The following is a 16,566-nucleotide window of genomic DNA, read 5'->3' as shown; positions in this document are numbered from 1 at the left end:
AAGGATTTCTCTTTCCTGGTGGATCTCCCAAGACCATTTGTCTTAGGCCACTTGTTTCCTGAGACCTTCTTGGGAGATTGTGACCATGGATGCCAGCCTGTTAGGCTGGGGAGCAGTTTGGGGTTCTTTAAGAGCTCAGGGACTTTTGACTCAGGAGGCGTCTGCCCCCCTATAAATATCCTAGAATTGAGAGCAATTTTCAATGCTCTAACAGCTTGGCCTCAAACTGGTTTTAGTCCGGTTTATCAGATTTCAATCGGACAACATCACTTCGGTGGTGTATATTAACCACCAAGGAGGAACTCATAGCTTATTAGCTATGAAGGAGGTGACTAGCATTCTTCAGTGGGCAGAGTCTCACAATTGTCATCTCTCTGCTATTCATATCCCAGGGGTGGACAACTGGGAAGCGGATTATCTGAGTTGAAAGACTTTCCACCCAGAGGAATAGGTTCTCCATCCGGAAGTATTCTCAATGTTAACCCTCAAATGGGTAGTTCCGGAGCTGGATCTGATGGCATCTCGTCTAAACGCCAAACTTCCAGTACAGAGCAAGATCAAGAGATCCTCGAGCAGCTCTGGTCGGCACCCAGGCACTGCCATGGGACTTCGGTCTAATTTATCTGGTTTCTCCGGGTGCCCTCCTTCCTCGGGTGATAGCCCATATCAAACAGGAGCAGGATTTGGTGATTCTAATAGCTCCAGCAAGGCCTTGCAGAACTTGGTTTGCAGGCCTAGTGAGGATATTGTTGTAATTTTCCCCGTGGATATTGCCTCTGAGGAAGGATCTTCTACTTCAGGGTCCCTTCCTCCATCCGAACTTAGTTTCTCTGAAGCTGACTGCTTGGAGATTGAATGGTTTGTCTTGTCCACACGAGGATTTTCTGTGAAGGTTATTAAGACTATGATTCAGGCCTGTTACTCGCAAGATTTATTATACGGTATGGCGTAAATACCTTCATTGGTGCGGATCTAGGGGATTTTCTTGGTGTCAGGTGAGAATTCCCCATATTCTGTCCTTTCTTCAGGAGGGTCTGGAGAAAGGTTTATTAGTCAGTACTCTAAAGGGTCAGATTTGGGCTCTGTCGATTCTTTTGCAGAAGCATCTTGCAATTTTGCCAGATGTTCAATCTTTTGTCCAGGCTTTGGTTAGAATTGGGCCTGTGTTTAGGTCAATTGCTCCTCCTTGCATAGATATTTTCCTAAGAAAATTATTTTAACAGAACGCCGCTCCTTGCTCTACTGAACGGGTCTGTATTTTTCAGAAGCGCATTGTGGCACGCTGCCTATTCACAGCCGGCCCAACCGCGCAATTACACTCAATATAGCTTGCTCTCGCTCTGGTCTGGTAGTGGGAACGAGCTAGATTGAGTTTAATGGCGCGGTCGGGCCGGCTGTAGATAGACAGTGTGACATGATGCGCTTCTGAAAAAATTGCACTAAGTAAGAGAGGAGAGAAGCGCAGACTCGGGTGTAGATATAAACTTTAATCATATAACACATGAGATACTAAAAACTCACAAGATGAAGATATATATGTGCCCAACAATACAGACTCCCAATGAAGAAAGTTCCACAGGCGGGTACACACTGGTCTGTTTAGCCTCCAGACGTTCCGCCAGGACGCCAGCAGATAAAACACCGTTAGTGAGTAACAAGTCCGGTCACTCGATCTGTATAGGTCCTTCCGACGGCGATCAATCAAACCAGCTCTGCAGTAGCAAGAGGATCACGCCCTTGAACGTTACCAATAGAAACCCGCGTGTGCTAGGAATCTACGGCTGCCTCATAGGAACAAATGCAGGTTGCAAAATTCTATGCGTTTCGTCCCGATCGACAGGACTTTGTCAAGAATAATGATACAGTTGCGCCATGCTCCTTATAAAAGGATGATCGAGACCACCCTAATTGGGTAATTTAGTAAACTTAATAGTGACATATTATAACGAACATAGCGCCAGCTTTGCAATGATTGCAATATACAAAATGGATTCAATAAACATGCTTAGAAAAGTTAAAAACAAGTGCACTTAAATGCATATCCATAAGTTTTTGCAAAATTAAAAACTAATACATTGTGACAATCCTATACAATACAATTGATATATATATATAAAATACAATTAATGTGTAAAAAAATACATAAAAACACAGTACTAATATGATAATAAGAAATGCTATTAAAAAATATACATTGTAGATGAACTGACAAAATAAAACTATTAAAAAAGAACTGTTAAGATATTTCATAAAAATGCTTGGATATCTAATTCAATATTTAACCCTTTCGGCTAAAATATAAGCGAATATTAAACTAAAACAAACTAGCCAGTATTACTTTTTTTGCAGTGATTGTTGCACAAATACTCATTAACCCCTTAATGGCAGAGGACGTACCAGGTACGTCATAGAAAAAACTTCCTTTAATGACAATTGACGTACCTGGTACGTCCTCTGTTGTCTGAAGTGCTGGAAGCGATCATGATTGCGCGTGCAGGCAAAATATGCAAGCAAATGGAAAGAAGAAAAAAAAAAGACCGATGTAGCTGCAGGGGGATCTCAGTTATTTAGTAAGGGATCTGGGAGGGGGAGGGATGTAAGATCATTTAGGGGGACCAGCTACACTACAGAAAACAAATTCATATAAAAAAGTTAAAAAAACACGGAAACTCATTTAACTTGGTTGGCACATGCACAAATAACACACTTTGTTACCACACACAAAGCGAAAGACTCCCTATTACGACATCCGACCAATTTTGAAAAGCTTTGTGTAGCTGGACGCCCTCGCACACACCTAATATCCACTCTTTACAAGACACTCCAGATACCAAATGATGAACACCTCCCGACATACACAGAGGCATGGGGAAGGGAACTGGGAATAGAACTGACACCTGATATCTGGAAGTACGTATTTCTTAACAACAAAATCGCTTCTATATCAGCACAAGTGCAAGAGTCAAATCTGAAATATCTTACAAGGTGGTATCTCACACCAAGCAGGCTAAAAACGATCTACCCCACATCATCGGGCAGATGTTGGAGGGGGTGTGCCACTGAAGGCACCATCATACATATATGGTGGGAATGCCCCAAAATCCAGGATTTCTGGACGGAAGTAGTAACACACATATGCAACACATTAGAAACTATAGTCCCACAGGATCCCAAAATACTCCTCCTTACGGGCTTGCCACGACTTAAACTCAAGGCAAAAAGCAAACTCCTTCTGACGATGTTGAGCAGTGCAAAGCTTTTAATTCCCCGGCATTGGAAAACCACAACAACCCCCACAGTACAGGAATGGGAAAATCAAGTAGACACAATATTGCAACTAGAACGGTATTATTATCTTAAGAGCGGCTCAGTAGAGACACATGAAATGATGTTACAAAGCTGGAAACCGATCTAGACACGCTAACTCTCAGACATGAGGGCAGCATAGGGGTATGGACTTCCTCCCTCGCTTCCACCTCCCCCCCTTCCCTTTCTGTCATAAGGGGGCAGCGGCCTCCGCCACAGGTATAGCATTCTATCCCCCCCCCCCCCCACCTCTAGGGTCCCTCTGCTTAGAAAACATATAACAGGTCGGGATGAGACATGAGGGACAGACAGCATGACCTCACAGGGGATAAGAGAGGGTTTGGGAAGTTAGGGACGGGAACTTGGACTTACTACGATTGGACGCAATGTCTAAAATATAACTGAAGGTATCAATAATTATGTTTCAATGATAAACTTGAATGGTGTAAAGTTCCATGGACTGGTGTACGATTTCATTATAGTCTGGTTCACTTTGCAGATGCGCAAGGATTTGTTAAAAACTAATGTAATATGTTATATTTTGTTGTATTGCAATATTTCATTTTTACGATGTAATGTTTATTGATTTCTCAATAAAGCTTTTGCAAAAAAAAGAGATGGCCATCTACAGTTTGTATATTGTAAATCTTTGATCAGACATAAGATACGCTTCTCCTAATTAAAATAACATTCAAGTTATTTCAAAGAGAAAAAAAAAACTAAAAAAAAAAAAACCTATTTTGGGGGGCAAATTGGGTACTGGCAGGCAGCTGCCAGTACCCAAGATGGCGGCAAATAGGTAGAAGGGGAGGGTTAGAGAGATGTATGGGGGGGGGGTCAGGGAGGTTGTGGGGTAAGGGGGGATCCATCACTGCAGACTGTATGAAAAAAAAAAAAAATTTTTTTATTTCAGTACTGGCAGACTTTCTGCCAGTACTTAAGATGGCGGTGATAATTGTGAGGTGGGGGAGGGAGGAGAGCTGTTTGAGGGGGGTCAGGGGGTGGGATGTGTCAGGTGGGAGGCTTATCTCTTCACTAAAGCTAAAAATTATCCCTACAAGCTTCCTAATTAACCCCTTAACTGCTGGGCATATTACAAGTGTGGTGCGCAGCAGTATTTAACGACCTTATTACCAAAAAGCAACGCCAAAGCCATATATGTCTGCTATTTCTGAACAAAGGGGATCACAGAGAAGCATTTACAACCATTTGTGCCATAATTGCACAAGCTGTTGGTAAATAATTTCAGTGAGAAACCTAAAATTGTGGAAAATTTAATTTTTTTTTATTTTTTTTATTTGATCGTATTTGGCGGTGAAATGGTGGCATGAAATATACCAAAATGGGCCTAGATCAATCATTTGGGTTGTCTACTACACTAAAGCTAAAATTAAACCTAAAAGCTCCCTACAAGCTCCCTAATTAACCCCTTCACTGCTGGGCATAATACACGTGTGGTGTGCAGCTGCATTTAGCGGCCTTCTAATTACCAAAAAGCAACGCCAAAGCCATATATGTCTGCTATTTCTGAACAAAGGGGATCCCAGAGAAGTATTTACAACCATTTATGCCATAATTGCACAAGTTGTTTGTAAATAAATTCAGCGAGAAACCTAAAGTTTGTGAAAATTTTTTTGAAAAAGTCAACAATTTTTTTTTATTTGATCGCATTTGGCGGTGAAATGGTGGCATGAAATATACCAAAATGGGCCTAGATCAATGCTTTGGGATGTCGTCTAAAAAAAAATATATACATGTCAAGGGATATTCAGGGATTCCTGACAGATATCAGTGTTCCAATGTAACTAGCGCTAATTTTGAAAAAAAGCGGTTTGGAAATAGCAAAGTGCTACTTGTATTTATGGCCCTATAACTTGCAAAAAGAGAACATGTAAACATTGGGTATTTCTAAACTCAGGACAAAATTTAGAAACTATTTAGAATGGGTGTTTTTTTGGTGATTGTAGATGTGTAACAGATTTTGGGGGTCAAAGTTAGAAAAAGTGTGTTTTTTTCCATTTTTCCTCATATTTTTTTAAAAAAATTTATAGTAAATTATAGGATATGATGAAAATAATGGTATCTTTAGAAAGTCCATTTAATGGCGATAAAAACGGTATATAATATGTGTGGGTACAGTAAATGAGTAAGAGGGAAATTACAGCTAAACACAAACACTGCAAAAATGTAAAAATAGCCATTGTCATTAAGGGTAAGAAAATTGAAAAATGGTCCGGTCATTAAGGGGTTAAACCAATGTATGTAAGATTATGCAATTAAATTGTGCTTTGGGTAACTTAAAGGGATAGTAAAGTCCAAAATAAACTTTTATGATTCAGATAGGGCATGACATTTTAAACAACTTTCCAATTTACTTTTATCATCAAATTTGCTTTGTTCCCTTGGTGGTATTTTTTAAAAGCTAAACCTAGGTAGGCTCAAACTTATTTCTAAACTGTGGAAAACTGCCTCTTAGCTCAGAGCATTTTGAAAGTTTTTCACAGTTAGACACTGCTAGTTCATGTGTGTCATATAGATAACATTGTGCTCACTCCTGTGGAATTATTTGAGTCTGCACTGATTGGCTAAACTGCATGTATTTAAAAAGCACTGAAATAAGGGGGCAGTCTGCAGAGACTTAGATACAAGTTAATCACAGAGATAAAAAGTATATTAATATAACTGTGTTAGTTATGCAAAACTGGGGAATGGGTAATAAAGGGATTATCTATCTTTTTAAACAATAACAATTCTGGTGTAGACTGTCCATTTTAAAGGGATATTAAACCCAACATGTTTCTTTAATTATTCAGAAAGATAATACCATTTTTAAAAAGTTTACTTCTATTTTCAAATTTTTGTTCTCATGTTATTGAAGGGATACCTAGGCAGGTAGTGTGCACATGCCTGAAGCTCTACATGACAGGAAATAGTGCTGCCATCTAGTGCTCCTGTTAATGTATAACATTGTTGCAAAACTGCTGCCATCTAGTGCTGCAGACACGTGCACACTCATAAGCTCACTTTACTGCTTTTCAACAAAGGATAACAAGAAACAAACGAAGAAAATTTGATAACAGAAGTAAATTGGAAAGTTGTTTAAAATTGTATGTTGTATCTGAATCATGAAAGAAAAAAAAATTGGATTTTATGTCTCTTTAACATTTATAAATAAAATATTTCCAAGTATTATACTAGTCCCACCGGCCTATGGTTATTATATTTTGTCACCTAAATGTTCAAATAAAACTGGCTCTTTTTTTCCCCAGGAACGATAATAGCCCAGAAGAAAATAAAAAGTCCAAGACAGAAGAGAGTCCCACACAGTCCCAAGAGATATCAAAGACCTCTGATACTTCTGCACCTCCTGCTACTTCAGCACCCTCTTCCACCAGTGCATCTGCTGTGACCACCTCGCCTACTATTATCTATACACCTTATTCCAGCCCTAGACCTGCTATAAATGTTCCTCATATCCGTCCTCCAATCAGAACACGTTCTCCTTCACCATTCCCACCACCAAGACCTTTCCACGGGATGGGCCCACCCACAGGACCTCCGGGACCAGCTTCAGGACTTTTATCACCACCTCCTGGACCACGTCCACCATTACCAGGGCCACCACGACCACCATTCAGACCTCCTCCTCCCGGTGTGTTCTACAGACCTTGGCATCCGGTAAGCCTATTATAACATTAGCCTAATTAATGACATAAGAATCATGCATTTGCTATATGAGGCAGAATCTTAAATTGTGCTGCTTTGATTCCATGCCTGGCTCCCCTTAATAGTGAATTAAAGAAGCAGCTATTTAGCAGTTGCTTGAAATGCTGATAAAATGCTGCAATCAAATAAAAATCCACACGAACCAATTGAGCAAAATAGTAGCCAAGTTTTCCCTAAAACACAACAATGTATATGGAATCTGCAATTAGTAATGCTGAACTTTTTCTGCCCCCTTATTGTCTTAATGTCCTATACTAGCATTTTAAAGGGACACCCAATATATTCTCAGTATTTTTATGTGCTCACTTTGTGGCTCCTACTGAGCCGGTGCAAGAGTTCAGTGTATACATACGAGTCTGTAATTGGCTGTTACATGATACATTGGGCAGGGAAATTAAATCATAAAAAAAAAAAAAATCTACTGATCATTTGAAATTCATACTAGTTGCTATTGCTTTGTCTTATGTATTTGTGGATTATACAATTCCACTGTATTTAATGGTCCATAAAATTGTGGATGATCTTCAGCATATTCAGAAGCCATCATTCAAATCTTAAATGACCACTAAACACGGTAGAATAGCATAATTAATAAATGCCTAATAAAAAGACAACACAAAAGCACTTAAGGGATAGTAAACCACAACATTTTCTTTTAGGATTCAGATAGAACATACAATTTTAAACAAATTTGCAATTTACTTCTATTGTCAAATTTCCTTCATTCTCTTGTTATCCATTGCTGAAGGAACAGCATTACACTACTGGCAGCTAGCTGAACATGAGACAAATGTGTGCAGGCACCAATTAGCAGCAGCTCCCACTAGTGTACGATATGTGCGTATTCATTTTTTAACAAGGGATACTAAGAGAATGAAGCACATTTGAAAATAGAAGTGAATTTAAAAGTGTATTAAAATTACATGCTCTATGTGAATTTGCAAGTTTAATTTTGACTTTTCTATTCCTTTAGGTTTAATTTTTTATATGAGTAGTAGATTTCTTGGTTGTAAGAGTCCATGAACCATTACTCTTGGGAATTACCTTCCCTGCTACTAGGAGGCGGCAAAGATTCCCAAACCCCAAGAACTTGTTTTGGAGCCATTTGTTTGGGCGCCTCAAGCTATTGCTGTGATCCCATGATGAGGTATTTTATTCTCATTCCTTAAGAGCTCAGTTGTTAATTGGGGTTATTATTTCTGTGTTTACACTATGGAATCTTCTGAATCTGCCCCTGATCCTCCTTTGGAAGCTGAAGTTTCTTAACACTTTTCTTCCAATATTAAGTGTTTATTGTAAACAGGCGGAGGTATCCCCTCCTCCTTATTTATGTGATACCTATCTTAATGTTTTTATGCTTTTAGACCAATCTAATGCACTTGCTTCCAAAGGTATTATTGCTCCTGTTTGTTCATCACAGGACGGTCCAGCTCAAATCGCTCTTGACATGAAAAAGTTTATTAAGGCTACAGTGTCTGAAATGTTGACAGTCAATTCTGTCTTCAAGTAAGGGTAAAAGGTCAGTACAAGATATGCCTTCTACTAGTAGCAATATTCCTGGTTCTTTTGAGGCCAATGAAGCTTCTGAGGGTGAGTTTTTTTTCTGATGCTCAGGGACCGGCCTCTGATCCTGAGCCTGCTTCTTCCACCTTTTTGTTTACAATTGATCATATTTCTTTTTTATTATAGGAGGTTTTGCTTAGATTAGAAATTAAGGATTTTTCTGGAGAGGGGTCTACCAGTTGTTTAGATTCTTATTATAAACCTACTAATGATTCTTCTGAGGTTTTTCCTGTGGTTGGGATTATTTATAAAAAATGGTTTAAACCTGGTAGTTCATTTAATCCTTCAGCAAGGTTTAAAAAGATGTATCCTCTTCCAGTTTCTAATATTGAGCTTTGGGAAGCTGTCCCTAAGGTGGATGGTGCCATTTCCACTTTGGCTAAACCTAAGTCCAGACTCTTGAATATTTCTTTTTAAGGAAAGAAATTGTTTCGACCAGATCTAGATTCTATTATTTCCGCTCTTACTGGTAGTAAGGGAAAATACTGAACCTGGCCACCAGAAGGTGACAGACACCCCAGCCCAAAGGCTTAAATACTCCCCCTCCTCTCATATCCCAGACATTCTTTGCCTTTCGTCACAGGAGGTTGGCAGAGAAGTGTCAGAAGATTCGGAGTAGTTCCTTATGAAGGGTATCTACCCTTCGAAATGGGACTGGAGTTTTAAGTAGTTTTGTCAGCCTCTCAGTGAGAGCATTGACGAAAGTTAGAGTCTGGAGATGCAGGGAGAGTCTTTCTGCGAATCCATCCAGACTCGTATTAACAGCTCCTAAGCAATCAGTGTTGACGAGTTTCACTGCCTGCTTCCATCACTCAAATCCATGTCAAGAGCGATGCTACAAGACTGTCAAACTTGAGAGGCTGTGTTTCTGTTCCACGGCATAGATTCCGGTAAGATCGTTTCATTTTTTTATACACATATGATAACGCAAGAAGACAGGGTCACAGTGTGGCTCCTTTTATCTGTATGGAATCAAGGGTTAATATCTCCGGAGGGGGATTATTGAACAGGGGGTATTAATCACATTATTTTATTATGATTATGCTGCGACATGTGTGAGATAAGGCTCAGGAAGATGTTGGAACGTACAGGTTTTACTTCCTTTTTTGGAAGCTGCACAGCCTGAAAGGCTTGGCGCTTTTTTTTTTATATTACTGTTATAGCACGGGTGGTCCTGCATTGCGCACCACATGACCGGGTGTGGTCACACTGATTTCCTCTTTCCTGACACTGCGGTTTACCGGAGAAGAAGCGGTTTCTCTGTTTGGCCTGGGTCATAGGAGGTGGTGAGTGCCCCAGCCATTGGGGGTATAAAGGTTCCATTTTATCTTATTATTCAATAGTCTGCTTAATAAGCGCAAGCTATGGAGGATTCTGATGCGTTAGAGTTTACTCCCTCTTTACCTAAGTCTAATACCTGTCTATATTGTGAGGAGGCCGCGGTATACCCGCCTGCTCAATTATGTTCCACATGCCTTGATAAAGTAATCATGTCAAAGTAAGTTAATGCTTGATACCACTGAGCCGTCCACCTCTGAGGAGTCTCCGTCCCGTGAGGTGCGCTCCCTACAGTCATCTCCTAATACACATGCAACTTCCTGTAGCACTCCTAATCCTCCATCTGGAGGGGCCCTTTTACCGCCAAACTTTACTGAGCAGCTACAAACGGCAGTGTCTGCGGCCTTTAGTGCTTTAACTCGCCCTGCTAAACGCAAGCGAAACGTCAAATATTGCTATCCTTCCCATGGGTCATCTACTAGCTTATTGGATTTATCTGATACAAGATTATCTGATGATGAAGACGCCTCTGATACTTCAGTGGGTGCTCTTTCTGGGTCGGAATCTGCTGCCTCTAATCCTCCAGCTGCGGAGGAACCAGACTTTAGATTATGGATTGAACATTTACACTTTCTGCTAAAGGAAGTTTTGGCTACTCTAGAGGTTCCAGAGCCTAAATTGCCTAAAGAACCTTTGATTCCTAAATTAGATAAGGTCTACGAGGACAGGGTTGTACCACAGACTTTCCTGGTTCCTGTAAAGATGACGAATATTATTAAGAATGAATTGGAAAGAATTGGTTTTTCATTTTACCCTTCTTCCTTTAAAAAATTGTTCTCGTTCCGGACTCTCAATTGGAGTTGTGGGGTTCCATCCCCAAGGTGGATGGCGCTATCTCCACGCTTGCTAAACGCACAAGTTGAGACTTCTTTCCCTCCCATTTAAGGGAAAGATTCTATTTGGTCCAGGCCCGGACTCAATTATCTCCACGGTTACTGGAGGCAAAGGTGCCTTTTTACCACAGGATAAGAAGAACAAACCTAAAGGACAAGGTCCTAATATTCTTTCGGATAAATCCCAACGTCGGCAGCCCTCCGCAAAGCCCGAGCAATCCAAGGGGACTTGGAAGCCAGCTCAGTCCTGGAATAAATCCAAGGAGAACAAGAAACCTGCCAAGACAAAGTTGGCATAAAGGGGCGGCCCCCGATCCGGCTCTGGATCTTGTAGGGGGCAGACTGGACTCTTTTCAGAAGCTTGGTTTGGGGATGTGCAAGACCCGTGGGTCCTGGAGGTCATCGCTCAGGGATATAGATAGGATAGATTTCAAGTCTAATCCACCCAGGGGCAGATTCCTCTTGTCAAACTTGTCTTTAAGGCCATAAAAGAGAGAGGCCTTTCTAGGGTGCGTGAGGGATCTCTCCTCCCTGGGAGTCATTGTCCCAGTACCTCTTGCAGAAAGAGGTCTGGGATACTACTCAAACCTTTTTATGGTCCCAAAGAAGGAGGGAACTTTCCACCCGCTTCTGGACCTAAAGTGCTTAAACAAATTCCTATCTGTCCCCTCGTTCAAGATGGAGATAATAAGGTCCATCCTTCACTTAGTTCAGGAAGGACAGTTCATGACCACGATAGATCTGAAGGATGCTTACCTTCATGTTCCAATACACAAGGAACACTTCAAGTTCCTAAGGTTCCTGGAACAGCGCTTCCAGTTTATTGCACTTCCGTTTCGTCTAGCTAGTGCACCAAGAGTTTTTACGAAGGTTCTAAGGGCTCTGCTTGCAATGGCCAGAACCAGAGGTATAGCAGTAGCGCCATACTTGGACGATATTCTGGTTCAAGCACCATCCTGTCGTCTGGCAGAAGACCATTTGAAAGCTCTTGTATTTCGTCTTCGATCGCATGGATTGAAGATAAACTTAGAAAAGAGTTCTCTTATTCCCAATACCAGGGTGGAATTCCTGGGGACTATAATAAATTCCATATCCAGGAGGATATTCCTTACAGACCAGAGACGTTACAAGCTAATTTCCGCTTGTCTTGCCCTCCAGACCTCCTTAAGGCCCTCTGTGGCTTGGTGTATGGAGGTGATTTGTCTCATGGTGTCCAGCATGGACATCATTCCTTTTGCCAGATTCCATCTCAGACCACTTCAGCTGTGCATGCTGAGACAGTGGAATGGCGATCATTCGGATCTGTCTCAACAGATTTCTCTGGACAACCAGTCGAGAGAATCGCTCTTTTGGTGGCTCTGTCCAGATCACCTGTCCCAAGGGACATCCTTCTTGAGACCATCCTGGGAGATTGTGACTACGGACGCAAGTCTCTCAGGATGGGGAGCTGTTTGGGGTGCCAGGAAAGGCACAGGGCCTATGGACTCGAGAGGAATCCCTCCTCCCGATCAACATTTTGGAACTTTGAGCGATCTTCAATGCTCTGAAGGCTTGGCCTCTTCTGGTTTTGTCCCAGTTTATCAGATTCCAATAAGACAACATGACCTCTGTGGCTTACATCAACCATCAGGGGAAAACGAGGAGCTACCTAGCAATGAGGGAAGCATCTCGGATTCTGGAGTGAGCGAAGGCCCACAATGATCCACATTCCGGGTGTCGACAACTGAGAAGCGGATTTCCTCAGCAGACGATCCTTTCCTTTCAGTCGGGGGAATGCTCTCTCCATCCCGAGGTGTTTGCGGAGAAAGATCTCATGGCGTCCCGGCTCAATTCCAAGCTACCCAGATATGGGTCGCGGTCCAGGGGTCCTCAGGCGGAGCTAATAGATGCATTAGCAGTGCCTTGGAGGTTCAATCTAATTTAAATTTTTCCGCCGTTGCCACTTCTCCCTCGTGTAGTGGCCCGCATCCAGCAGGAGCAAGCTTTAATGAAACTGATTGCTCCATCATGGCCGCAAAGGATGTGGTTCGAGGACATGGTGGGGATGTCCTCATCTCCTCCATGGAAGTTACCTTGTCGCAGGGATCTGCTGGAACAGGGTCCTTTTGTTCATCAGAGTCTAGATTCTCTGAGGCTGACTTCGTGGAGATTGAACGCTTAGTCTTAGCCAAGAGACGTTTCTCTGAGAGGGTTATTGACACTCTTATTCAGGCTTGTAAGCCTGTTACTCGTTGCATCTATCATAAGGTGTGGAGAGCTTACTTCTTCTGGTGTGAAGAACATGGTTTTGCCTGGCATAAGGTTAAGGCTGCCAGGATTCTTTCCTTTCTCCAGGAGGGTCTGGAGAAGGGCCTTTCTGCCAGTTCCCTGAGGGGACAGATTTTGGCCCTTCCTGTTTTGCTATACAAGAGGCTTGCAGAGCTCCCTGATGTGCAATCCTTCATTAAGGCTCTGATCAGGATCAGACCTGTGTTTAGATCTAACACTCCACCTTGGAGTTTGAATCTTGTTAAGTTTTTGCAACGGGCTCCATGTGAGCCTATGCATTCGGTTGACATTAAATTGTTGTCCTGGAAGGTTCTTTTCTGTTGGCTTTTGCGTCGGCACTCAGAATTTCTGAAATGGCTGCCTTGCAATGTGAGCCTCCTTATCTGGTGTTCCACACTGATAATGCTGTCCTACTTACCCGTTTGGATTTTCTTCCTAAGGTGGTGTCTGATCGTAACATTAATCAGGAGATTGTGGTTCCTTCCTTGTGTCCTTATCCTTCTTCTTAGAACGAATGTTTACTTAATAATTTGGATGTGGTTCGAGCATTGAAGTTTTATCTTCAGGTTACTAAGGATTTTAGACAAACTTCTTCCTTGTTTGTTATCTACTATGGGAAGCATAAGGGTCTGAAGGCTTCTTCGACTTGCTTATCTTTTTGGTTGAGGAGTGTTATACGCTTAGCTTATGAGTCAACGGGACTTAGACCTCCTCAGAGGATTACAGCTCATTCCACTTGAGCGGTGGCTTCCTCTTGGGCCTTTAAGAAGGGGATCTCTATGGATCAGATTTGTAAGGCGGCTACCTGGTAGCCGCTTTTGGGAGAAAGATTTTGCAGGGTGTGGTGCCCTCAGATTAGGGTCCGCCTTTCTTTTACCCCGCAGTTATCATTCAGTGTCCTCTAGAGCTTGGGTATAGCTTTCCCAAAAGTATGGAATGATGCCATGGACTCTCCTCATATTAAGAAGGAAAACATAAATTATGCTTACCTGATAATTAATTTCCTTCTGTATGAGGAGAGTCCAAGGCCCCTGCCCGTATACTCCGATGGGCGGACCAAAATTTGTTTTCTCTTCTGGCACCATTTATACCCTGATATTTCTCCTACTGTTCCTTGTTCCTTAGGCAGAATGACTGGGATATGAGGGAAGTAGGGGGAGTATTTAAGCCTTTGGCTGGGGTGTCTTTGCCTCCTCCTGGTGGCCAGGTTCAGTATTTCCAAAAAGTAAGGAATGCTATGGACTCTCCTCATACAGAAGGAAATTAAATTATCAGGTAAGCATAATTTGTTTTTCTTCCACAAGATAAGAAATCCAGAGGTACTTTTAAGGTTTCAAATAGTTTTTGTTCCTTTCATCAAAATAAGGAACAAACATTTGATTCCTCCTCAGCTAAGCAAGGTTTCTCAAGTTGGAAACCAAGTTCTAATTGGAACAGTCCAAAAAGTCTACTCGTGCTCCCAAGTGCCATGAAGGTGCGGCCCCCAATCCAGAGTTTCAGGTAGGGGGCAGGTTCTTGGGCTCTGAATATAATTTCCAAAGGATATAATTTCCATAGGTATCAGGGTATGAGCTCCCAGAGAAACACAACTTCAGGGAAGCGCTCAGACACTCGCTCAGTGTGGTAGTCGGCAACTAGCAGTGATCTTCGCGTAAGCAACACCCCCCCTCATGATGTCGCACTGACATATCCAGCTCTGCCAGCTGATCCGGTGCAAAGAAAAGAGCGTTCCACCATCGCTCCAACAAACAATAGGCAGCAACAATCAACGCACCTGGTTTAGGCTAGCAGATAATGAAGAGTCTGTTACTCAAGTTGATGCTTGAAAGCTGTATTTTATTGCTGCAAATTCTATAAAAAACGGCATATACTTGAGAAAAAACAGGCAGCAAAGGTAAGGTCAGGTCAGACACGTTTTATATAATCACAACATATCTTCCTCAGTGACCATGACCATGCCTTTCATTCAGCAAAGGCAGTTTATGTCCACAATAGATTTAAAGGATGCTTACCTCCATATTCTGATTCACAAAGTTTGCTGGTTTTCTTATTGAGGCCACTTCAGCATTGTATGTTTCAACATTGCTGCAGAGATCATACTCTAATGTCTCAGGGGATTTTTCTCGATTTCAAAACAAGACAGTCTCTGACTTGGTAGCAGGATCACCAGCTGATTTTGCAGAGGGTTTCATTTGCTGGTCCTATTCAGTCTGTGCAAGAAATGAGGATAATCCAGCACCGGCTTCAAACCCCAAGATAGAGGGTACTCCTTTGGAGTGACTGCCACACTCCCAGCAATAGAGTATAAAAAAGAAAAATAAGGGTAACTCCTCTTGTAAAAATCCCAAAATATTTTTATTAGACAGGATCAGACACAGAACACCACTCTAGCAATAGAGTATAAAAAAGAAAAATAAGGGTAACTCCTCTTGTAAAAATCCCAAAATATTTTTATTAGACAGGATCAGACACAGAACAATAAAAATATTTTGGGATTTTTACAAGAGGAGTTACCCTTATTTTTCTTTTTTATACTCTATTGCTGTGTTGTTCTGTGTCTGATCCTGTCTAATAAAAATATTTTGGGATTTTTACAAGAGGAGTTACCCTTATTTTTCTTTTTTATACCCTATTCAGTCTGTGATCACTTCAGATGCAAGTCTTTCAGGATGGGCAGCTGTTTGGGTGTATCTGACAGTGCAGGTAGTTTGGACTCCTTGGGAGGCAAGGTTTCCTACAAACGTCCTTAGAACTTCATGCAATTTTGAGAGCTCTTCAAGCTTGGCCCTTACCTAGAGGAGAATCTTTTCTCCAGTTCCAGTCAAACATTGTCACAGCCGCAGTCCTTTAGACATGAGGGAAGTTTTTCTAATTCTCTCAAGTGCAGAGACCAATTTGCTGTCTAATTTCAGCAGTCCACATTACAGGGGTGTTCATTTGGGAAGCAGATTTTCTTATTCATCACTTACTTCATCCAGGCAAATAGTCTCTTCATCTGGAAGTTTCCAACCAAATTGTAGATATTTGGGGTCTTCCGGAAGGGTGATTGAAACCCTGATTAAGGCTCGAAAGCCAGTTACCAGAAAAATGATTATAAAGTTTGGAAAACTTTTATGTCTTGGTGTCTTGGCATTCTTTCAGGATTCCTAGAATATTAAAATTTTTGATAATAGGAGTAAATTAGAAAGTTGCTTAAAATGTAATGCTCTATCTGAATCAAGAAAGAAAAAATTTGGGTTCAGTGCCCCTTTAAACTAATTTCTCCATCTTGGAACTTGAATCTGGTGCTGAAGGTTTTGCCGGCTCTTCCATTTGAGCCTATACATAAAGTGGATATTAAGTTTCTTTCATAGAAAGTCTTGTATCTTCTGGCTATTTCCTCTGCCAGAAGAGTTTCTGAACTCTCTCTGCTCTTTCTTGTGATTCCCCTTATTTGATTTTTCATTAAGATGAGGCAGTTTAAAGAACCAAGTTTGACTTTCTTCATGTTTGTGTCCTCAGATTATCTAAGCAGGGAAATTGTTGTCCCTTC

General features: G+C 41.5%; 1 protein-coding gene across 6 annotated transcripts in view; it reads left to right on the top strand.

Annotated features, from left to right (window-relative positions):
* LOC128665868 (pre-mRNA-processing factor 39) overlaps positions 1 to 16,566 on the top strand; it is a 727,810-nt gene that overhangs the window by 257,806 nt on the left and 453,438 nt on the right. For all 6 annotated transcript variants that reach the window (XM_053720108.1, XM_053720111.1, XM_053720107.1 and 3 more), the window contains exon 13: positions 6,576 to 6,984. In XM_053720108.1, coding sequence (XP_053576083.1) covers positions 6,576 to 6,984 — 409 coding nt within the window. The remainder of the gene's footprint in view (positions 1 to 6,575; positions 6,985 to 16,566) is intronic.

This window comes from Bombina bombina, chromosome 7, assembly GCF_027579735.1.
Source record: "Bombina bombina isolate aBomBom1 chromosome 7, aBomBom1.pri, whole genome shotgun sequence".
NCBI classification, from domain to species: Eukaryota; Metazoa; Chordata; class Amphibia; order Anura; family Bombinatoridae; genus Bombina; species Bombina bombina.
This window is presented reverse-complemented; position numbering and strand designations above follow the sequence as displayed.